The sequence below is a fragment of the Mytilus trossulus genome, chromosome 6 (assembly GCF_036588685.1).
Source record: "Mytilus trossulus isolate FHL-02 chromosome 6, PNRI_Mtr1.1.1.hap1, whole genome shotgun sequence".
Lineage (NCBI taxonomy): Eukaryota > Metazoa > Mollusca > Bivalvia > Mytilida > Mytilidae > Mytilus > Mytilus trossulus.
The window spans coordinates 5,009,544-5,033,595 of record NC_086378.1 but is presented as its reverse complement, the minus strand read 5'-3'; the positions used below and the strand labels follow the sequence as shown (position 1 = coordinate 5,033,595).

The 24,052-nt window shown below is 31.7% G+C and overlaps 2 protein-coding genes across 3 annotated transcripts; one reads left to right on the top strand and one right to left on the bottom strand.

Annotated features, from left to right (window-relative positions):
- The first annotated feature begins 2,079 nt into the window (after positions 1 to 2,079).
- LOC134720635 (mpv17-like protein 2) lies at positions 2,080 to 6,248 on the top strand. 2 transcript variants are annotated; one of them, XM_063583002.1, is made up of 2 exons: positions 2,080 to 2,284; positions 5,493 to 6,248. In XM_063583002.1, exon 2 carries the CDS (start codon positions 5,549 to 5,551, stop codon positions 6,140 to 6,142), a length of 594 nt encoding a protein of 197 aa, XP_063439072.1. In that variant the 5' UTR covers positions 2,080 to 2,284; positions 5,493 to 5,548; the 3' UTR covers positions 6,143 to 6,248. The 2 variants fall into 2 exon arrangements, with proteins under 2 accessions (XP_063439072.1, XP_063439073.1); XM_063583003.1 differs by having other exon boundaries at positions 2,223 to 2,360.
- A 7,013-nt stretch (positions 6,249 to 13,261) lies between these two features.
- Positions 13,262 to 22,105, bottom strand: LOC134720634 (tyrosinase-like protein 1). Its single transcript, XM_063583001.1, has 4 exons — positions 21,781 to 22,105; positions 16,096 to 16,515; positions 15,682 to 15,797; positions 13,262 to 15,304 (listed from the first exon to the last, which is right to left on the bottom strand). The coding sequence occupies exons 2-4, from the start codon at positions 16,513 to 16,515 to the stop codon at positions 14,059 to 14,061; spliced, it is 1,782 nt and encodes a 593-aa protein (XP_063439071.1). The 5' UTR covers positions 21,781 to 22,105; the 3' UTR covers positions 13,262 to 14,058.
- Between the last annotated feature and the right edge of the window lie 1,947 nt (positions 22,106 to 24,052).

Here is a 24,052-nt window from a genome sequence, read left to right as displayed (position 1 = left end):
ATCTAAACAGGTTGGACGTCTAACAGCTTACTACTCTTTCATTCTTTCAAATTTTAATTATTGTCCGGTAATTTGGCATTTCTGTAGTGAAATAAATACGCAAAAAATTGAAAAAATACAGGAAAGAGCTCTCCACTTCATATATGAATAGATATAGGAAGATGGCCATCCAAATAACAATTTTAAAAAAAGTAAACCATTATAGGTCAATGCACGGCCTTCAACACGGAGCCTTGGCTCACACCGAACATCAAGCTATAAAGGGTCCCAAAATTACTTGTGTAAAACCATTCAAACGGGAAAACCAACGGGCTTATCTATATAAAAAACAACGAGAAACGAAAAAAAAAGGGACGAAAGATACCAGAGGGACAGTCAAACTCATAGATTGAAAAAAACAAAAAAACTGACAACGCCACATGGCTAAAAAATAAAAAGAGACAAACATACAAAATGGCTAAAAATAAAAAGAGACAAACATACAAAATGGCTAAAAATAAAAAGAGACAAACATACAAATAAAAATACAGAAGACACAACATGGAAAAAATAGCTATTTTTATGCCCGACCTACGAAAATAGAGGGGCATTATGTTTTCTGGTCTATGTGTCCGTTCGTCCGTCTGTTCGTTCGTTCGTCCGGCTTCAGGTTCAAGTTTTTGGTCAAGGTAGTTTTTTATGAAGTTGAAGTTCAATCAACTTGAAACTTATTACACATGTTCCCCACGATATGATCTTTCTAATTTTAATGCCAAATTATAGTTTTTACCCAATTTCACGGTCCACTGAACATCGAAAATTATAGTGCGAGTGGGGCATCCGTGTACTATGGACACATTCTTGTTTTATATCTTATCTGCATGAACAGTATATTATTTGCTTATGTCATGCATGTGCTTTTAATATCCTGCTGTATTGTATGTATTTTGTATTAATATATGTGTGTTGTTTGCATGTTATTTGCTTGTGTGTAATTAATTATAATGTCGATTTAAAAAGCTCACGTACTTTGTTTACTATGTCTCGACAATGAATTAAACTTTGATTTGATTTATGTGGAGCAGGATCTGCTTACCCTTCCGCAGCACCTAATATCACCACAGTTTATGGTGGGGTTTGTGTTGCTTAGTCTTTAGTTTTCCATGTCTTGTCTTCTGTACTTTTATTTGTCTGTTTGTCTTTATATATTTTAGCCATGTGGCGTTGTCAGTTTTTTTTTTTTTAATCTATGAGTTTGACTGTGCCTCTGGTATCTTTCGTCCTTTTTTTTTTTTTTTTTTTTTTTATCTCTAATCAGTATTATAATTATCAAAATAATAACCAAAAACGGCAAAAGGATTTCTTTGAAATAAAAAATAACCAGGGACAGCAATCCAACAAGGGTTGTTTGTTGCGTTTGAAAATATCTTGTCAGATATATCTTTCAAAATGAACTGATGAACAATTTTAATCGCATAGGATTTGCTCGAAATGCTTTAGTTTCAGATATATATAAGTAAAAAACTGCAATTTAACACCCCCTCTCCCCGGTTCTATTTCTAGGCATAGGGTCAACTTTGCGAATGGCTGGAGTCATCGGATAAATTTTAAAACGAGATACCCAAAAGGATGATTTAGTCTAAGTTTTTTTTTTGGCCCAGCAACTTCTGTGAGAAGATTTTTGTAAAAAAAAATTAATAAAAATTGTGGAAAACTGACTTCATTTTTTCTGGGGGTCAATTGACAATTATCAACACTTCTACTTATTTGTAGATCTTACTTTGCCGAACAATATTGAGTGTTTATAGTTTATCTCTATCTATTAAAATGTTCAAGATAGCCTAATAACCAACTGAACATGCAAAATGTCCATGAGGCAGTAAACCAACATTTTCTGATGCGTATAAAAGTTCATCTTTTTCTTTTGCTCTAAATGTTTTAGTTTTACTGACTGCTCCCAGGTTTTAGAGATGTACGCCCCTATTGGGCAGGTGAGCCAAAAAAAGTGTGGTGCCCGCCAATACTGACGCCGTTCCGTAAAATTGAAGTACAACGTTGATATTTTTCATTTTTCCTTTTGTCTTGCAGGCCTACATGCTGTTAAAAGCAAAAATAATTACTCGGATTATTATACACGTCCATATATGTCATAATAATCACTCATATATCAAACCGGCACCTGCTTTGAGTGTGGATAATTCGTTTTCCTTGAAATTTAGCAATTTATATGTTATCCTCATGCCGTGGAGAACCGAAAGTAACTCACTAATTTTACATAACCTTGGACCGGTTATAAAACATAAGGGTAAGTTTTACACACGATACAAAGGATCTGCTGAATTTGGGACAATCATTGTCAGTCTACATTGTCACATATTCTGGTATGAAGAGAAGGAGAGATATGTATAAATATACGTTGATAGTGGTTCTTCCAATGGATAGAAACAAGAGGTCAAACAAGTGCCTGTGGGGCATAGGCCTATACATGATGGACCATATTTGCTAACCACGATAAGATGTAACCTGATATAAATCTGGGACAGGTTACATTGTAGACTGAAGTCCATTTAGTTATGACGTCTTGAAGGACTGTGTAGGCTGTAGCACAGTGACTGTAGCTCTGTCACAATATGAATACATCAATGGAGCTTATTTGTGGTCATTACTTGGCATCAGTCATGGTCTGTTAAATTTTACAAAAATCTTCTCTGAAACTTACTGCACCAAATTTAAACAAAAATGGTCACAATCATTATCAGTGTATCTAGTTTTAAAAATGTCAAATGATCTTGCCTGTCAATCAAGATGGAGGTGTGCCTACATTGGCAGAATTTATATTGATACAGATGGCCAACATGGCTAAAAATTTGTTAGGGTTCTGCGAAACCTATTGTCTCACCTACTTTTGCTTTTAATCGCAGACTCGACAAAAAATGTGGAAAAAAATCAATAAAAATATTCCTCTCAATACTCATGATGCTATCTGATTATCTTTTGATTGTAATATGGCTTCTGTCCATGTTTGGATAACATCCAGGATAGTTTATGAATCCTGGGACTATTGTATTTAGTCCCAGATAAATCTAATAAATGTTTTAAACTTTTAACTGCAGACTGTATGTAATGTTAACTGAAAGAAAAACTAAGTTCATTTAAAAGTAACATGCAGGGAAAAAAAATATTTACTTTCGGATCCTATCTTATGATCAGAAACAAACTTCTGTCCAAATTTGGTACAAATCCAGGATAGTTTTAAGAAAGTTAATTAAATTTTAAAAACTTTAACCACAGAGTGAATGTATTGTTTCCTAGCAGAAAAACTAAGTTCATTTAAAGTCATGTACGGGGGTAAGTAAAAATGGAAAAAATGGATTTTATTTTTTTTCACTTCTGGATTCTATCTAATCATGCTATAAATGATCATAAACACGCTTCTGTCCAAGTTTGGTACAAATTTAGGATCAAATAAGTTATTAAAATTTTAAAAACTTAAACCACAGAGTGAATATTTGTGAAGCAGCCACCTAGGGAATGTAGGATTGCTATGTCTTGCTTATTTGACTATAATGTTGAAGGCGCGACAAAAAAGACAAGGGGTTAAATGCAAATTTTGTCAGATTATTTTAAGAACTGTTATAAAATTAGAAAATCTGACTGTAGCAAAATGTTCAGGGTGTTGATTTCTACCAATTTTCTATGTCCAAACTTTCAGATTACTTTGAAATGTTTTGAATTTTCCTCTGATTTCAGTATTTTTGTGATTTCACTTTAATCTTATAGGAGTCATTGCCCTTACATAACAAATTTTTTAACATTTTTTTTCATTTTTTGTCTTTTTTCCTAAACATGTTAAAATCTGTAGCAAAAATGATTAGCATAAGTGTTACAAATAAATCTTCATGGTCAAAATCGTTGGTAGACTCCTCATAGATAAAGGAAGATGTGGTGTGAGTGCCAATGAGACAACTCTCCATCCAAGTAACAATTTAAAAAGTAAACCATTATAGGTTAAAGTACGGCCTTCAACACGGAGCCTTGGCTCACACCGAACAACAAGCTATAAAGGGCCCCAAAATTACTAGTGTAAAACCATTCAAACGGGAAAACCAACGGTCTAATCTATATAAACAAAACGAGAAACGAGAAACGAGAAACACGTATATATTACACAAACAAACGACAACTACTGATTAGATTTATTGCCCTTTGATGAAAATTTTTACAAATTTTTTTTTCACCCCTTATACATCTATCTAAAATGTTATAACAAACCATGTAATTTGCCTATCAACATGTAGAACATATTGTAATTACTGTGCTTATCCAGTGACCTTTGTGGTATCACAATAGCAATGACTAAAACAGTTTACCAAATTGCAGTTAGATTTCTACTCCAACTAACTGATCAACTGGTAAAATATTTTAGCAGATTGCTCAAGTGAAATGTTGTTAGTATGAAGTGAGTGCTGTAAAATAAAAAGTAATACTTACCATCCAGAACCAGTTAGTTGATACCTTTGTCAATCATTTTTAACAAAAATAATATCTTACTATAGTATGAGTAACTGAATAAAAAGGTCCAATTTTGACATGGAAACTTCTATCATAAATAAATATTATAAATGAATAGTTCCAAACATTATTTTGTAGGTGTATATTTTATAGCTTTGCCTTCTAAGAGAAAGTTATTGTACATGTGCAATTGTGATTTGAATAATATTTTCTATACAAATTACTGATCTGCTGGCATTAAAGGGAAATAATTTTTATTGAGTTCAAATGTACACTAAAAATTTAATCAGGGTTTTAACATCTTTTTTCAATATTTTAAATCATCTTTCATAACTCAATAAATTTCATTGTTCTTTTCAGAACAGAGGATAAAAGTTGAATAATCACAGAAATAATGTTACAAACAAATTAAATGGGGAAATTTGATATTTGTCAGACAGATCAAAATTTTGCTGATTATCAATCATGTAAATTATTTCCCTTTAATGCCAGCAGATCAGTAATTTGTATAGAAAATATAATTCGAATCACAATTGCACAATAACTTTCTCTTAGAAGGCAAAGCTATAAAATATACACCTACAAAACAATGTTTTGAACTATTCGTTGATGATATTTATTTATGATGGAAGTGTCCATGTCAAAATTAGACCTTTTTATTTAGTTACTCATACTATAGTAAGATATTATTTTTGTTAGAAATGATTGACAAAGGTATCAACTATTAAACTCAGGTTCTGGATGGTAAGTATTACTTTTTATTTTACAGCACTCACTTCATACTAACAACATTTCACTTGAGCAATCTGCTAAAAATTTTACTAGTTGATCAGATAGTTGGAGTAGAAATCTAACTGCAATATGGTAAACTGTTTCAGTCATTGCTATTGTGATACCACAAAGGTCACTGGATAAGCACTGTAAAACAGACAAAAACTGCAATTTGTTACTAAAGCTGATTATTGAAATTTTTAATATTTTTTTTTTTTTTTTTTTTTCAGAAACAATGAGTAAATGTGTGCCATAAAACATTTATACCAGATATTACCATTCAAAGATGAACTTTGGTTCAGTAAGAGTTGCATTTCATCCTATTGTAAAAACCTGGGCAGCAAGGGGAAGAATATTGTTCTCAAGGAAGTATTTATTATATACCAATGTAGGTATAGCAGTAACTTTATCTACAACAGGAGACTTCATAAATCAACGATTCCAAATTACAAAAAAGGAAATTGATAGCCTCGATATACTACGTTCACGTGATGTAGCTATTACAGGTCTTTTCATTGGACCATTCTGTCACTATTGGTATCTGTTTCTTGATTGGTGGATTCCAGGTAGATGCTATAGGTTATTGGCTAAAAAGGTGATTGTTGATCAGCTGGTGTGTTCACCTGTTGTGATTGGACTATTTCTAGGAATAACAACTCTATTAGAAAAGAAATCATTGACTGCTGTGAAAGAAGAATTTTTGGAAAAAGGCGGGAAATTATATGTTGCTGAGTTAGCTGTATGGCCACCAGCACAACTTTTCAATTTTTATTTCTTACCAACTCATTACAGAGTACTCTTTGACAATGCTATCTCATTTTTATTTGATATTTATTTTTCTAGGATAAAATACGGTAAAAATGGTCGAGTAGAAAGTTGATATTGGTTAATATTTAGTATACTCATGCAAAAATTTATATTAATTATAAGTGATTTATCAATTTTTACAAAGAATTAAAGCAATGGCATTATTTATTGTACATTTATCTTATCTGTTATGTTTAATGTTGACTGAGCACAAGTCACACAAAGTTGATTTTCTTATTACAAATTTTAAACCTTAAAAGGTGTCATTCTATCTGATTCTAGAAATATTCGTATAAAAGTTTAATGTTTGAACTGATCATGATGAAATATTTTTGCATCAATCAATGAATATTTGAATGAAATCTGGAAAGTTTCATGAAAAAAAGAATATTATGTGGCATGATTTCACCTGATTTGACCATAGCTTGAATGATGACTTGACTATGTGGATGTAAGTAACCGAAGATCACTGTACAAACTTTAATAATTTGATAACTAAACCCATACCCCTTTAAACAGCTCAGACATGACAAAATGGGAAACAAAAACCAATGGTTTGATTTATAGCAAAAAGATGCCAGTGTGAGCAGTTCCTTAATGTCCTTCAGTCTATGGCATTTTAACTGTTAGTCTTTAAACTTTTTCATAACTCTTTTAATAAATCCATTGAGTCCAAAGAATACAACTCTGCCACAATCCTTGTAATATTTTGAATATGATAAAAAAAAATCAACAAAAAATCAACCAACATGAACATGATGAATGACATTGCATCATTAGCAACTGTTACTGAAAAAAGAACATGAGGGGTGTCCGACTATAGATTGATAAGTCTCAGATCACATATTTGTTTAGTTCTTGTTCACATCTAAAAAATTAAATATTGTACTTGGAATAATTTTCATTTAAACTAAAAAAAACACTTTAGAAACAGATTTATTGAGTTGTGATTACAAGGGGGACAGCTGGAACAAAGCTAATAGAATTTGAATAATAATAGACAAAGAGACTGACTGATCTTCATGATCTTGGCCAATAATGTGGAAGAAATTGCATAAATAAATCCCATATGGAGAGGTGCTATTAAAATGTTTATTTGTAATATTCTACTATGTGCAAGTTGGAATTTTTATTGGAATATTTTATTTTCAAAGGAAGAATGGAATTTGTTACATGAATATTATATTAACAAAGAGTTTATTATATATATATATGTTATAAAATTATTTTAAAATAAAATATTTTTATGAAACTAAATTACAGTTATTTAAAAAAAATCTGTTCTTTTTTGAATTCATACTTGATTGTTTCTGTATTTATGGCTAACCTCAGTTAGTATATGGAAATTGTTCAACCTTCACATGTGGATTGATAATTTCAGAATGACAAAGAGATTTTTTTGGCCTAGGGTATTACAATTATCTATTAACAAGCAACTATTATTTGTTAACCAACTATTTATTTTATAATACATTAACATGTATTTTCCAAGTATAAAAAACCAACACAAGCTAGTTAAGAACACCTGAACAAATTGCTATTTTAATTTTAAATTAATTTCTGTATGCCTTGGGACATTAGCAGCATTGTGGTTTAGTATTGTTAAAATTGTTTGTCATGCAAAACAGTTTTGAGTTTTTGATTTTATTTATTTTCTAATGTCTTCAGGCTTTTGGTCGTTTTGAACATTTTGACGTCTTGTTTCCCATGTAGGCTATATATATACACATGGAAAAAAGTATTGCAACACCAAATTGAAATTGAAATTAAAAAAACACTCTTTATTTTTTTGTGATATAGTTTGGTAAAATAGAACTAGTTAACCATTATTTTTAAGTAGAGTGGGGACACAATTTCGCCGTTTAACGATTTTGAGGTGTAAAAACTTAAAAGGATGACTGAAATGGAAGACATATACCGGTAAATGATATTATATAGCAAATATGATTATTTTTTAAAACCGAGACAAAATTGCGGCACTTACTAAAAAGGACCGAAAAACGGACAACAATTTTCGGCCGATTTCCTGAAGAAGAAAAAAACGAATTCAAAGAAGTATTTCTAAGTAATTCTTTGACTGAATGCCATAAATTTTAGTTCTTAACACCTTTGAAATGTCTGCTATTTATCTATAATGAAATTAATTTGATCAATGTTGTTTAAAGCTGTGGTTATTTGGTTTTAAACAGATGTGTAAAAATGGCCAATATGTGTTCCCCAATGACAAAAAATCAGGAAATTTCGAAACACGCTTTAATCTTACTTTTCAGATGATTATATTCAAACAGACACGTTTTCAAGCTTAAGAATGTTTTGCATTTGAAGTTATCTTTATATAGAAATATCAGTATACTTCAAAAACATTTAAACCTGAACATAAACTGTAGAAAACATGAAAAGATGTGGGAAAATGTGCACCCCACTCTATCACCTGAGTTTTTATCTGCACATGCAGCTACTGTACCCATAAACAGCAAAACAGATGTTTTTATCCTCATTGTTTTTTATAACACTTTAAATAACCAAGTTTTTAAATTTATGTGATTGTCTCTCCTGGTTATAAAAATTGTGGTTATATAAATCATTTTTTTTCAAACATTTTTTGTTCGTTTCTATGCCTATGTTATCATGAACTATGATTCAATAATATTATACACATATTTTATTATTTGTCATCCATAAAAAGAGGCTGATTTTTCAATTTTTAAAAAATCAAGGTGTTGCAATACTTTTTTCCATGTGTATATATTATGGTAGCAAGCCTATATTTGTGATGGAAACCAGAGAGTTAATAAAATCCTTTCAGGTCTTCATACATATCAGACAGGTTTTAACTGACCTTGACCTCATTTTCAAGGTTTGATTGTCATTTAGCTTACATTGTTAAGCCTATTTGTATTATACTACCAGAATTAACCGTTGTCATTGTGTCCTTTTCTAATTTTCTTTACCTCATTTTCATGGATCAGCGACTGTTTGTAAAAAAATCATTTGTCGTCATTTGCATTTATCACTTATTATAAGTAATAGGATAACAATATTTGGTAAAGTATTCCTTGCAAAGTCGACATGTCTGTCAGACCGTCTTCACTTGACCTCGACCTCATGTTATGAACCTGTGATCAAAGTTAAAGTTGCATGACAATGGCTGTTACTCCAATACTAGATAGTACTTTAAGCAGAAGGTCAATTTTATTTGTTGAATGAAATGACTGTAATGGACCGTACATGTCAGTATGGCAGGTTACATATGATGTTGACCTCATTTTCATGGTTCATTGGTTAATGTTAAGTGTTTGTGTTCTGGTCTGTTTTACAAATAGGTCAACTAGATTTTGTGTATTTTATGACTGTAATAGGTACATATCAGTCTGGCAGGTTCCATCTGACTTTGACCTTATTTTCATGGTCCATTGTTAAGTTTTTGTGGATTCAACTTTGATCTGTATTTTAAAAACTATAAGCAATTATAGGACAACTATATCTGGTGTATTGAATGGTTGTAAGGCGTATTTTTGTCGAGCCTTCGACTTTAGTCGAAAAAGCGAGACTAAGCGATCCTACATTCCGTCGGCGTCGGCGTCGGCGGCGGCGTCAACAAATATTCACTCTGTGGTTAAAGTTTTTGAAATTTTAAGAACTTTCTGAAACTATACTGGATTTCTACGAAACTTTGACAGAAGCTTATTTATGATCATAAGATAGTATCCAGAAGTAAATTTTGTAAAAATAAAATTCCATTTTTTCTGTATTTTACTATAAATGGACTTAGTTTTTTTCTGCAGGGAAACAAAACATTCACTCTGTGGTTAAAGTTTTTAGAATTTTAATAACTTTCTCAAACTATCCTGGGTTTGTACCAAACTTGGACAGAAGCTTGTTTATGATCATAAGATAATATCCAGAAGTAAATTTTGTAAAAATAAAATTCTATTTTTTCCGTATTTACTTATAAATGGACTTAGTTTTTTCTGCGGGGAAACATTACATTCACTCTGTAGTTAAAGTTTTTAGAATTTTAATAACTTTCTTAAACTATCCTGGGTTTGTACCAAACTTGGACAGAAGCTTGTTTATGATCATAAGATAGTATCCAGAAGTAAATTTTGTAAATAAACAAATCCATTTTTTCCATATTTTACTTTTAAATAGACTTAGTTTTTCTGCGGGGAACCATTACATTTACTCTGTGGTTAAAGTTTTTAAAATTTTAATAACTTTCTTAAACTATCCTGGGTTTGTACCAAACTTGGACAGAAGCTTATTTATGATCATAAGATTGTATCCAGAAGTCAAGTTTGTAAAAAGATAACTCCGTTTTTTCTGGAATTTACTTCTAAATAGACTTAGATTTTTTTACAATCATAAAATAGTAAAAAGAGGAATATTTTTATTGATTTTTTTCCTCATTGTTGTTGAGCCTGTGATTTTCGGCAAAAATAGGCGAGACACTGGGTTCCGCGGAACCCTTACAAATTTTTCTATCTTGCAGGTATCATTTGACCTTGACCTTATTTTCATGGGCAAGACATACACGTATAAATTCACCCCTTTTACCTAAATATAGTTGACCTTTAAATTAATGAACACTGAACCCCTATCAGGAGGATTTTGTAAAATAATGACTTGGTCTGGTAAGAATTTAAAATAAACTTTGCACAAGACAGACCATGTAAAATGAGTATTAGTATTTTGTATTAAACACAAAATGAAAACTAGAATCAAATGTGTACAGAAGAGAAAATAGTTTTCGGTTCAGCAAACCCATGGAGAAATACAAGAATGCACAACAGCCAATGAAAATAAACAAGGCACATGCTACGGTTACATGGAATGATAATAAAAAAAAATGTTATATTGTAGACTAATTGCTGGAAGACAGTGGTTGTCGTTTGTTGCTGTGTTACATTATATTTTTTGTGTACATGAATCAAGCCATTTTCAAATCTTTTTTGAATTGTTAACATTTTTAATTCCTGAGCATTTAAGTTATAGCTGACTATGCGGTATGGGCTTTGCTCATTGTTGAAGGCCGTATGGTGACCTTTATCTGTTATTTCTGTATCATTTGATCTCTTGTAAAGAGTTGTCTCAATGGCAATCTTACCAATCTTCTCTTTCATATTATAAAACATTTGTTATACGACTGCAAACATATTTTTGCGTCGTATAATGCTATGTTGTCGTTCGAAGACGCAATACGTTTCCGGACAATAACTTAGTTTAGTTGGACACAGATCATGTGGATAGTAATTGTTTATAGGTTATATATTGATTGTCTCCTTCCAATGTTTTTGGGCGTTCTTTTCAAGTTGCCTTTCACGGAGTGTTCTATGTTAAACTGTGTTCAATGTGACGGTCCTCTTTCTTTTTCAGATTTCAGATAACTGGAGCAAAACCTTTACTTTTTAGCTCACCTGTCCCGAAGGGACAAGTGAGCTTATGCCATCACTTGGCATCCGTCGTCGTCTGTCGTCCGTCGTCTGTCGTCGTCCGTCGTCGTCTGTCGTCGTAAACTATTTCAAGAATCTTCTCCTCTGAAACTACTGGGCCAAATACTTTCAAACTTTAACTGAATGTTTCTTAGGGTAACTTATTTATAAATTGTATCCGAAGTTTTGATCTATCAACAAACATGGTCGCCATTGCTAAAAATAGAACATAGGGGTAAAATGCAGTTTTTGGCTTATAACTCAAAAAGCAAAGCATTTAGAGCAAATCTGATATGGGATAATATTGTTTATCAGGTCAAGATCTATCTGCCCTGAAATTTTCAGATGAATCAGACAACCCGTTGTTGGGTTGCTGCCCCTGAATTGGTAATTTTAAGGAAATTTTGCTGTCTTTGGTTATTATCTTGAATATTATTATAGATAGAGATAAACTGTAAACAGGAATTATGTTCAGCAAAGTAAGATTTACAAATAAGTCAACATGACGGAAATGGTCAGTTGACCCCTTTAGGAGTTATTGCCCTTTATAGTCAATTTTTAACCATTTTTCGTAAATCTTAGTAATCTTTTACAAAAATCTTCTCTTCTGAAACTACTGGGCCAAATACTTCCAAACTTTAACTGAATGTTCCTTAGGGTATCTAGTTTGTAAATTGTATACGAAGTTATGATCTATCAACAAACATGGTCGCCATTGCTAAAAATAGAACATAGGGGTAAAATGCAGTTTTTGGCTTATAACTCAAAAACCAAAGCATTTAGAGCAAATCTGACATGGGATAATATTGTTTATCAGGTCAAGATCTATCTGCCCTGAAATTTTCAGATGAATCAGACAACCTGTTGTTGGGTTGCTGCCCCTGAATTGATAATTTTAAGGACATTTTGCTGTTTTTGTTTATTATATTGAATATAATTATAGATAGAAATAAACTGTAAACAGCAATAATGTTCAGCAAAGTAAGATCTTCAATTAATTCAATCTGACCAAAATTGTCAATTGACCCCTTAAGGAGTTATTGCCCTTTAAAGACTTTTTTCACAATTTGTTCATCATGTTGACTTACTTTAAAAAATCTTCTCCTTTGAAACTGCTTTATCAATTTCAGCCAAACTTAGGCTAAATGAGTTTCAGAGTATCTAGTATAAATTTTATATTTTATTTCCTTGTATGTCAAGAAACATAGCTCCTATGGCTAAAATAGAACATAGGAGAAAATGATTATTTTTTGGGGCTTTTGAAGAAAATAGGACGATCCAAAAAACATTTAAATAAATTAAAAAGCCAAAATAATCATTGATGAGAGATTTAACCAAAAGAATTAAGGTGAGCGATTCAGGCTCTTGGGAGCCTCTTGTTTTAACTATTAGTCCTTATTACAAGTGTCAAATACGGCTATGGTTATAAAAAAAAACTATTTCAAAGGCTCATGCGCTTTATATGGGATATATAATGCATACTGATGCGTCTACTTCATTATAATGTTCAAAACTTGGAGAAGCTACCCTTTTAGTGTATATTTATATGTATTTCCGAAATGATTGTAATGTACAAAAAAAACACACCAAACACACTCATCTTATTTTCGAGTTCGTAGTAACAAACACACTCGTCTTATTTTCGAGTTCGTAGTAACATACACACTCCAATAACTGGTTGGAAAAGGAATAACATAAACATTGTTCTGTTACTACCATGTATTTATTGAGATTTTCCTTTCATAAATATTCATGCAGCATTCATATTTCATCGATGTTCCTATGTCAACGACGTTAATTATTTGAAACAGGGGGTATAACCCAAACAGCATATTCATTACAAATTATACACAAGAAAAGAATTTGTATATTTATGCATTCAATCAATGACAAACATTTTTTTTAATTTCTTATACATTTCATCAGATACACGTAGTTGGCTCTTTTCGCTCCCTCTTGTCTGAAAACTATACACTAAAATGTGTCAAACAAGAAGAAAAATAACCACATGTTTCAAAGGACTAATGTATACGTTTTTGACACGAATGGGAAATCTACATTCACACATTTATTTCTAAGCATGCAAAAACTGATCATAGATATCAACCAGGCTTATATTTCTGGTGTCAACTGCATTCAAGGTATCATTGATACTATCTTACGGGACGGATTGCAATTGTGCTATTCTGATTTGTAGTGGGTTTTTTTATTTGTTTTTTAAACAAATATTGAAACATACTGATATATCTGCCCAACTTTTATTTTAATTTTATTATCATTATCTTTATATCTAACTTGTTTTTTTGAAAATTTAAAAAGGGCCATGTCACTAATTCTTTGAATTCAGTATTATTTGCTTTGTGTTTTATTTATCCGCGTTTTTCTGTTTAATTATCTTGTACTATAGGTGGCATATACCTGAAAAATTAAGACGTTTTCTTCTTCTTATAACATAATGCTCAATTAGCAGTATTTTTCTCCTTAAAACTACAATAAACCTTTATCCAAATAATTATTTTCTGCAATATGTAAGATGTTTTACCAACTCAATGATTCTTCAGAATGTACAATGAAATTCTATTGGTGGTATTGTCGTATTTGCTTGTTGTTGGAGTTCGGAGTCATAGGGAAATGATAAGTACATAACTGGATTTTGTGATGTTATTCGAATTGCCCCTGTACATGTTTTATATATTGGTGGTTGACTGTCTTTGACCAAACAATTCGGAATACATATTCTACCACATCTGTCATAAGCAGTTATAAAGACCTCCGACGTATCATTTGTCGGTTTCTGAGCACCTATGTAAATTATAGCTGACTGATTCACGTAAGTAGAGTCTTTATACTTTCCTTTATAGTTTAGTCCGTCAGCCTCTACGTAAATGACATTATTGTGCAGAGTTTCTGGGTGTCTTATACATTCTTGGCTAATGTCAGTAGTTATGTTGGGAGAGGTATAGTTAGTTATGTCTTCTTTCCGATTTCTGATTACCTTCACAGGCACAAAAGCCAAATCTGTTAATTCAACACTGGTGTCCTTAACACCATTGAATTGACTTATTAAACTTCGTTTCCCTCGTAAACGACTGAATAAGTTTCTAAAACTTCCACGGTTGAACACACGACGAGGAAAAGAGATTCGATTTCTCCTATAAGACCCACTTGTTGCTACACAGACATCTCGGCGGCAATACATGTCAGCACTATTCCCACATTCTGGACATTTTGGCATTGACTCATAGGTCACCATTCCTGCAATTCGTCCGGAATAACCCTCCCGAATTCTTAAACCTTGCAATCCAACTGCAAAACTATCCGGATCTTGTTGCCAAGACCTCACAATATCAAGCTCGGGATTCACACCTCTCCTGACTTGCAATCTACGGAAATTTTCCCATACATAATCAACGTATGCATGATAATTCCAGAACACTGGATCATATGCAGCGTATTCAAATTCATTCATATGTCCACCAATCCAGAAATGTACCATGTTATGCTGTCCTTCCAATGTAGACATCTGATCACCTAATGAAGCCGGTTCAAAAATATCTCTATTAAAACGAAATCTAAACAACCGCTGTATATTTTCTTTTGAGAATAAAAGTCCATCAGACCCAATATCACGAGAAAGTGGTCCTGTAGGTGTATAATAATGTCTAAATGGACCAACCACTACCGGACCATTGCCGTTACCAAAATATTTATTGGTCCACACAACGGACTGTGTTGGGTCGTCCATGGCACCATCAACAGTTGGGTCCCAGTAAGGTATGGGAACTCGAAGAGCTGTCTCAACTCTATAAAAAGAAGAAATGGAAAGTTCAAAAAAGAAAAGTTATATTTCACTTGTTAGCAAAATTAATTTCAATAGAGAAACAGAAACTGGTGTCAATCTTGAACAACTAAGTCTACTCGCATTTATTTGGGGAGACATTTATATCAAGTTTGTCTTTAAATAACTTTGCTTTTCAAGGAGAGTCCTAATATTCGAAGTATGTGTAAATAGCTACTTAGAAGATATCTGTATTGTATATGCATATACATTTCAAACTCCAACGGCATGCATCAATTGGTGATTTGATGGTCGCAAATTAAGTTTACTGGCGACGTGTTATAAAAGATGAACGATTTTGCCTCAAAATAAAATTTAAAATGAACTAGTGTTAGTACTTACAGTATTAGATAAAGTCTATGCCATGGACAAAAGGATGGACCAAAATGTACTTCATCAACTGCTGCAGTGTGTATTGCTGCCAAGGTATCATAACGGCTTCTTCCATTGGTTCCGCTCTGCAATGTAAATGATTATGTTTTTGTGACAAAGTCAAAAAATATATTTTTAAGTCTATTTGATCATGACTATAGATACTGATATGTTTTGTAAAGATAGCTGTTGGAAAGGATTTTATGTCGATGCGTTACCTTTTTCGTCTTTTTTTAAATGACTTTTAAGTCAGTTCTAAAAAATAAAAATAAAAGATCAAGCGAGGTACAATTTATAACTTTTTGCAAGGGAGATATTTTATTGTTTCTGTTCAATTTGAAAAGGCTCAGCATACAAGTTTTTTTTAAAGAGAGTTTTTATTACCTGGACCCTCTTCAAGCGTGTCACTGCACGAACATACTGTTGCCACTCTATATACGGCGCTGATCTAATTTCCCTCCGGTGTCTTCTCCATCCTCCCGTTTGCCGTTTGAATCTACCTTTCTGAGTATCTTCACCGGCGTCTGCTTCTACTTGTCTGAACAAGGATTGTATATAATCAGTCTCGTCTGTTGTAAAGTTCACTTTCACCCTCAAATTAGGGTTATGTAAAATAAACTTCTTCACGCAGAACGCCTCAGCCAAATGAGGCGGTGTATGAGAGGTATTCGACTGTAATATATGCTGTGTTATACAACGGTCAAGGTCGTATGGTAGAGACACTGGTTCTATCAAGCTGACTACAACTGTTACAGCATATCCAAGTGTTAACAAGGCAAGTGTGACATAAGTTGGAGCCTCCATCTGAAAATATAATTCAATACTAATAATTGTCGTTTACAAAGACATGTAACAACATCAGGCAAACTTCAAAGGAAACCAATTACGAACCACGAACTTAAGTATCAGTTCTCGGCTACGCCTCGGGCTTTAAATATTTAAAAATATGATCAAGTATAACATAACAATCGGAATAAAAATCCACAATCGTTATATACAGATCAGAAGACCATTCTGCAAGGTATATAAAAATCTAGGCCACAAATTAAGGCCACAAGAATATGTTGATAGTGATCGAGTTGAGACACAGACACATCGTTAAATATGAAATTCTTTGACGATTCGGATATTTCTAAAATGATGACACCACCGTCTATGAAAATCGTCATTATTGATGACTCCTGTCAACTATTTAAAATTGCTCATGAATATTTTACCAGGTGTACATGTCAATCTTTAGATATATTATACAGATATCAATTTACTATAGAGAAGGTGTTTAGTTCAATAATAATCATCAATTCTTAAATATAAACACAATTCTGTCAATATTGCCTAACACAATATATAAAAGGGACAAAAAACTATTCAAGATATATATATCAAATATAAATAAGTGTGGACACAGATCAGTGTGGGTCGTATCTTTGGATGTCTGACTGTTTTCTGACAAAAAAGGTCCTCTGGTTTCCCTATAGAGTTCTATGTTGAACTGTTGGCTGTGACCTGAACAGTGACAGTCAACCTGTTCCAAACACTGAAAATAGCAGTGTCTTTTATTTAATATTGAGTTTTAATGTTCAAGACTCGTAGAGGAGACACTACTTTAACTACAGTGATCAGTGTCGACTATTCTTAGATTTTATTTTAATAGCTAGACATTGCTTTTAATATCAAATCTACAGTCCAATACCTAATATAGTCCAACGTCCCGATGATTTGTACGCCAATCAAAATATGGACTATATTAGTTGTTGGACCAATTAGGTTTCGGAATATCAGAGCTACATTTTAACTTTTTATCGCATCATTCTCATCGGTCAACATATTCATATAAAGACCACTTCTTGCGGCAAGGACATAGCTCAGCACAGCAGAGGTTATGCTCAAAGCGGACACAAGATCTACTACAGATTGTTTTAAAATGAAGAATGGAAATGGGAAATGTGCCAAAGAGACAACAACCCGACCAAAGAGTAGACAACACCCGAAGTCCACCAATGGGTCTACAATGCAACGAGAAACTCCCGCACTTAGTTCCATTTATGTATAAAAGAAGACAAAACAAAAAGAAAGTATAGCCTCATTTTCATTCATTTTTAATTGGAATACAAAACAAAAAGAAAGTATGGCCTCACTTTCATTCATTTTTAATTGGAATACAAAACAAAAAGAAAGTATGGCCTCATTTTCATTCATTTTTAATTGGAATACAAAACAAATAGAAAGTATGGCCTCATTTTCATTCATGTATAATTGGAATACAAAATATAAAGAAAGTATGCCTCATTTTCATTCATTTTTAATTGGAATACAAAACAAAAAGAAAGTATGGCCTCATTTTCATTCATGTATAATTGGAATACAAAATATAAAGAAAGTATGCCTCATTTTCATTCATGTATAAATGGAATACAAAATATAAAGAAATTTTCAAGTATGCCTCACTTCCATTCATGTATAAAAGAAGACAAATCTATTCTAATAGATTAATATTCATTAAAACAATAAAGAACAAATTAACACCTTGATAAGATTAATCAAATTTGACAGTCGTACATTTTTTACTTATGTACTCCAGTCACTTAATTCGTATATAAATATTTTAATGAAACTTTTTATTATACGTTTGTTAAGTCATCATTCAGATACAAATATACTCTATATTTTGACATCATTTTATATCTAATTTAGCTCAGGAATTCAGGTGAAGCTAATACAATATAGTTTTACTGCCTTTTTATCGTTACAAAGTTATATTGCAGTAGTTTGAAAGTTTACAAATCTATACAAATCATAAATATTCCTATTAAAAAAATTACACAGTAAAAAGTAAAAATAAAAATATGAGGATGTGGTATGCCTTTGATACAACTCGCCACAAGAGACCAAAATGACATAGAAATTAACAGCTATAGATTACCGAACGGCCTTCAATTATGAGCAAAACCAATACTGCATAGTCAGCTTCAAAAGGTACAGAAATGACAAATGTATAAACAATTCAAACGAGAAAACTTACGGCTGGCTTCATGTACAAATTAAGGAACGAAAAACAAATATGATTTACAGCCACAAGCGACAGCCACTAAATTACAGGCTCCTGACTTGGGACAATTATTTTTAATATTCATATATTGAAATTGGATGCACGTTTATAAAGACCTAAGAAGAGTTAATGCGAAGAACCGTGATACACATCAAAATAAGAAGATAAGGTACGTATGACTGATTGATTGAAAATCAAAAATATTAATATTGTCTGATTAAAAATTTAATAGAAATTGATTTTCCTGTTTATTTCATCATTTCCACCAAAATAATCTGATCTCCCCTTTCAGATTTTCTGTATCATATATACATTGGATTTGCCAATCATAATTGTTTCAATGTATAATAAAAGCATGTTAAAACTTTGCTCCTCTGTTTCAAAATAACAAGATTTTTAAAAGGATATAATATAAATAAGTGAACATAAAAATTAGGAAAACAGTTACAAATAGGTCTGGGAAATAATCAATTCAAAAAGGGCGGGAAATAGTTCCATTTAGATTTTTTCATACATTTAACAGCTTTCCCTTTTAAATGCTACGATAAAATAACAAGGATTTATAAAATTTTCAAAAATTACTTTTAAAACTATATGCAATAAAACTTTGAAAAGAAAGTAGCGGTCAGTGGACAAAAATTTTATTTGCACTACGACATGATACAACCATTTATACTACATGAAAGGTATTTCACTGTTTCTTTGACTTCTAATACTCGTGGATACAGCTTTTAGCTTACAAATCCTCGATGTTCTCCAACGAATTATAAACGATTGACACAGTGTGCCTACAAAGACCGTTGATAACTATAAAAAAATATAACTTGATCGTCATTGGGAAGATGTTATGTACCAGTATTTTCTATGCCAAATTTTCATTGCTTCGATTTTAATATGAGTGGATTGGCATTAGGAAGATATCTGTTCAAGTGATGAATTAGACAAGTACAAATAAAGCAAAAAATTATTTGTATACCTGTTATTTGTACAACAGTTGGCTAATTGCCGGAAAAAATGAAGGATTGTTATACGTTTATTTTTTATTAATTAGTACGAATTTGGTAGCGCTAAAAAGGGATCGAAATTCTGTACATAGCCCTGAAAAGATTCTACAGGTCAGGTGTTGATAGGATTCCGAAAACTGACAAAAAGTCGTAAACAGGTTTACAGTTTTTTTTTGCATTTTTTTTTCTTATTTGATAAATTTTGTGTTATCTTTCTCTTTTCTTGACTGAAAATGATCCCGCTATTTATAATATCAATTTTGTTAATAAAAAAGGGAGTGTAGATCCATAAACTATGTAAATCTAGCTTGACTTAATATTGGAAACGTGCCTATTGGAAAATGTGTATCTTTTCACAATAAATTGTGGGATTCTGATGGAAGATGATTAAATAATAATCTCCCTTTGTATATATAATAACAGAATATATTTTAGGTGTTGTTGCTTTTTTCAGTCAAAGAAAGCAAGTTTTAATTCGATTATGAAACAAACGGTAATTTCATACATCTTATTTCAAACTTAAAAATTATGGCATAATGCTGTGTGATTTATATATGTTTTGTAAGTGGTGATAATGGTCTCTTGCTTGCACAGGCAAATTAATCTAAACATTGTTTGTACGTTTTTACAACTTCTTACAATCTAATTTAAATATAGATCTACTCATAAATATATCTAGATTTTGATAGATCGAAATTCTAAAGTTTATTCAAAATCTATATAGAATGAGTAATTCTTTAAAATATTTTATATATGTTGCTGCCTACAGTGCATGGAGCTTCTAAACTAAGTGTGTTTTGTGACCGATAACGTCAAACTAGTGGCTCAGTTTCTGCCTACTCTCCCGGAGTAATTGAGTTCACTCCCCTACTTTTGGGCCGAGTTGAAAAATAAGGGGGGATCGTGTTGCTCACTTGCACTTTAGTTTGCCTCGTGTCTTTCTTTAAATTTATATAGCTTACTGTATTTCTGGGACACTTCCTGTTTTATTTAAGTACGTTTACTATATATATGATCATGGTGATTACTTAATATACTTGTATTCTGCAATATTTAATTTAACTGACATATCGTGGTATTCGTTAATAGTTAACAATATAAATTTCATGTAAACCGCAAATCAATATTCATTAGAACATCGTTTTTCAACACTTTTTTGTTTACCAAATGTATGATATTTGACAGAAAAAAATTAGAGAAGAACCTATTGACCTGATTATTGTTGAATTTGTTGGCAGTTATTTGATTGAGAGTGTTATATTAAGAATTTAGTATATATATATATATAGGGTACAGTTGAACAATATATATATTCGAAAGCAAAATAATTGTTTGCTCAAATATTTTGCATCAACATCTCGGAAATTAATCCCTGAAATTGTTCCAAATTCCAATCATTCAAAAAGATAATGCGGGGGAAAAAATGCTACGTACAAATGTAAATGACTTAGTAAAATTCGACAAAAAAGTCATACTAGTGTACACATTTTTTTCAAATTCAAATAAGTTGAAATACAGTAGTGAGGTATTTGAATCTATAATGTTAATAGAGTATCTATTTTGCTATAAACTCAGTAATCACAATTTCCCTTTGTGGAAATATTCAACGAAAGTTATCTCTTAAAATACTTTTTTTCCAAGTTCTGACGTCAATATTTCTTTCCATCTTTCTCACATAATTGTATTATATATATTCTGTATAAAGTAAAGTTGTCGGAGACAACCATCTGTTAATAAAACAAATAGAACCAATCGCACGATAAATGAGGAACCCACCATCCCGACATCAAGCCATGCCCGGTTTTGGGAGAGAAAAATATGAAAAAATACTCGGATAGACAAAGAAGATCAAACACAAGTTAAATAAATTAAGAAGTTTCTACTTTACATAATATCATAATTGCATTACTTAAACTCGTCGTTCTTCATTTAAAAACACTTTATAATATTTAAGTTAATCAACACTTTATAATATTTAAGTTAATCTTACTAACTATTTGATGCATAAAAACATACCTGCTCTTTCTGTATCCTTCAATTTGAAAAAAGAAAAATGAGCGTTTCCAAATTAATTTTTTTTCACAGTGTCAGTTTTGATTGGTCGTAAATTATGCTGTTATGAGCGATTTACACCTTTTGTGAAATATGCAAACGAGATATTTCCTAAAGAAACACACGGATTTATTGTTTCATAAATTAAACATCTATCAATTATAAAACCGGTATCGAACATACAGGAAGTTATTTTCATTCATTTGAATAGTAAATTATTACACATAATTGATATTTAACCACAAATTATTATCCAGTCGAGTCTTTGCAAGTCGTTCAAAACTATATAAAACTTTGTATAGACAATACTTAAGTCAAGACTGTTTGTGTGCATGTACTGTGAAAGTACACGAAATATATATATATAACAATTGAGGAAAAATAAATATATATCTCCCTATGGACACTCAGAAGTATTTGGCTGGATTAACAAGTTTATGAGATTAACACAATATCAGCATTTAACTTGAGTCATATACCTGAATTCCAACAACATTATGTGACTAGAAAAAATAAAAAGGCAATAACTTTACATATAAAAATACAATTTTAAAGGCAGTGAACTGCAAAGAGAAAGTTTATGAGAAATTAATAAAGATATTAATTGTTTTTGAAGGGTTTTATTTACGTCAAGACTTTTAGCAGCGTTACAGTTTCCTCAGTTTTTCAACATTAGCAACACGAACAATACGATTAAAGAATCATGCTTGCCAATTTATTGAATATGACAATATTGCAACGAAATTCTCCTTCATAAACTGCGTAATCCATCCATCATAAATATTAATGTTCACAAGTTATTTCCCTGCATGAAAAGTGATAAAATATTTACTTTTATAAGTATAAAGATACGACCGATTGACTCATATCTGTACTTTAATATCCAAGAAAATATTTTCCTTGTGTAGAGGACCTCGATGGCCAAGTTCTAAGTAGTTCAACTACTATACCACTTGCATATCAACACTGAGGTTGTGAGTTTGAACTCCGCTTGTGTCAGAATCGTTCGGCTTCAAATATATTTGACCAGACCGGAGTCTGCAAGAGGCGTTTATGATCCCCAAAAAATCTATGGCATTTAAGAGGAAGCGAGAGACGTAGAAAACGTTTCTTAATATTTTGTTTTGTAAAAGAAGAGGAGCCGAAAATATCAAATATATATAACTATTTCTGTCTGAATGAATTTAATCCGACCATTTTCTTAACACCACCCTCCCCCCACACACACCACCACCCCTGGCTAAATGCGCTCGTTTCTGTGATAATTTTCGTGAATATATTGCTAAAAGTTCATTCTGTTGCAGTAGGACTGTCGGTCATGCATGCATAACGATGTACTAGCTGACAACACGCATATTACTTATACAAAAATATACACAAATAGGCCAAATATTTGAAAATGTCTCAGTTTACTATTTAGCATATTTTAGAATGGAAATCCTGACTCTGAAAATAATGTTTTACGACAATTAGCCACATTGATGGTTCTAATGATTTTAAAACAACCTTTCTGAAATATGTACATTTTGTAATAACTATAAAATGTTGAATACAATCAACGGAAAAAAAACCAGCCAATATTGTTCGAATAAGTTAGATAACATTAGAATACAATGTAATACACAGTTGTTAATATAAAACCAAAAGTCCATCTTGAGGTAGTTGAGCAAACTAAATACCAGAATGTTGCTGTCAGTGTAAAGGTGTTATGGTTACTATTCCATATAAAATAGTCTAAGTATAAAGATTAACTACAACTATCATCCAAGAAAATGAGGTTAAGGTCATTAAAACTAAACTAAAAATACATATACATCTTACACTCATTCAATTCACTATATGTAGTTGACCAGTTGCTTATGGTTTCTTAGAAACAAGATTTTTAAAAACATGAAAACGAAACATTGGCCAATTAACCATGAAAATGAGGTCCATGTCAGATGAACATTGCCAGACAGACATGTACAGCTTACAATTCTTCCATACAACACATATATTTGACCAATTGCTTATAGTTTAAGAAAAAACATACCAAAACACAAAACTTAACACTAAGCAATGAACCGTTAACATCAGGTCAAGGTCAAGTAAAACCTGCGAGACTGACATGTTCATCATAAAATATTTATGTGCACCAAATATAGTTGACCTATTGCATATAGTATCAGAAAAGAGACCCAAACTCAAAATCTTAACTTTGGCCACTGAACCGTGAAATTGAGGTCAAAGTCAGATG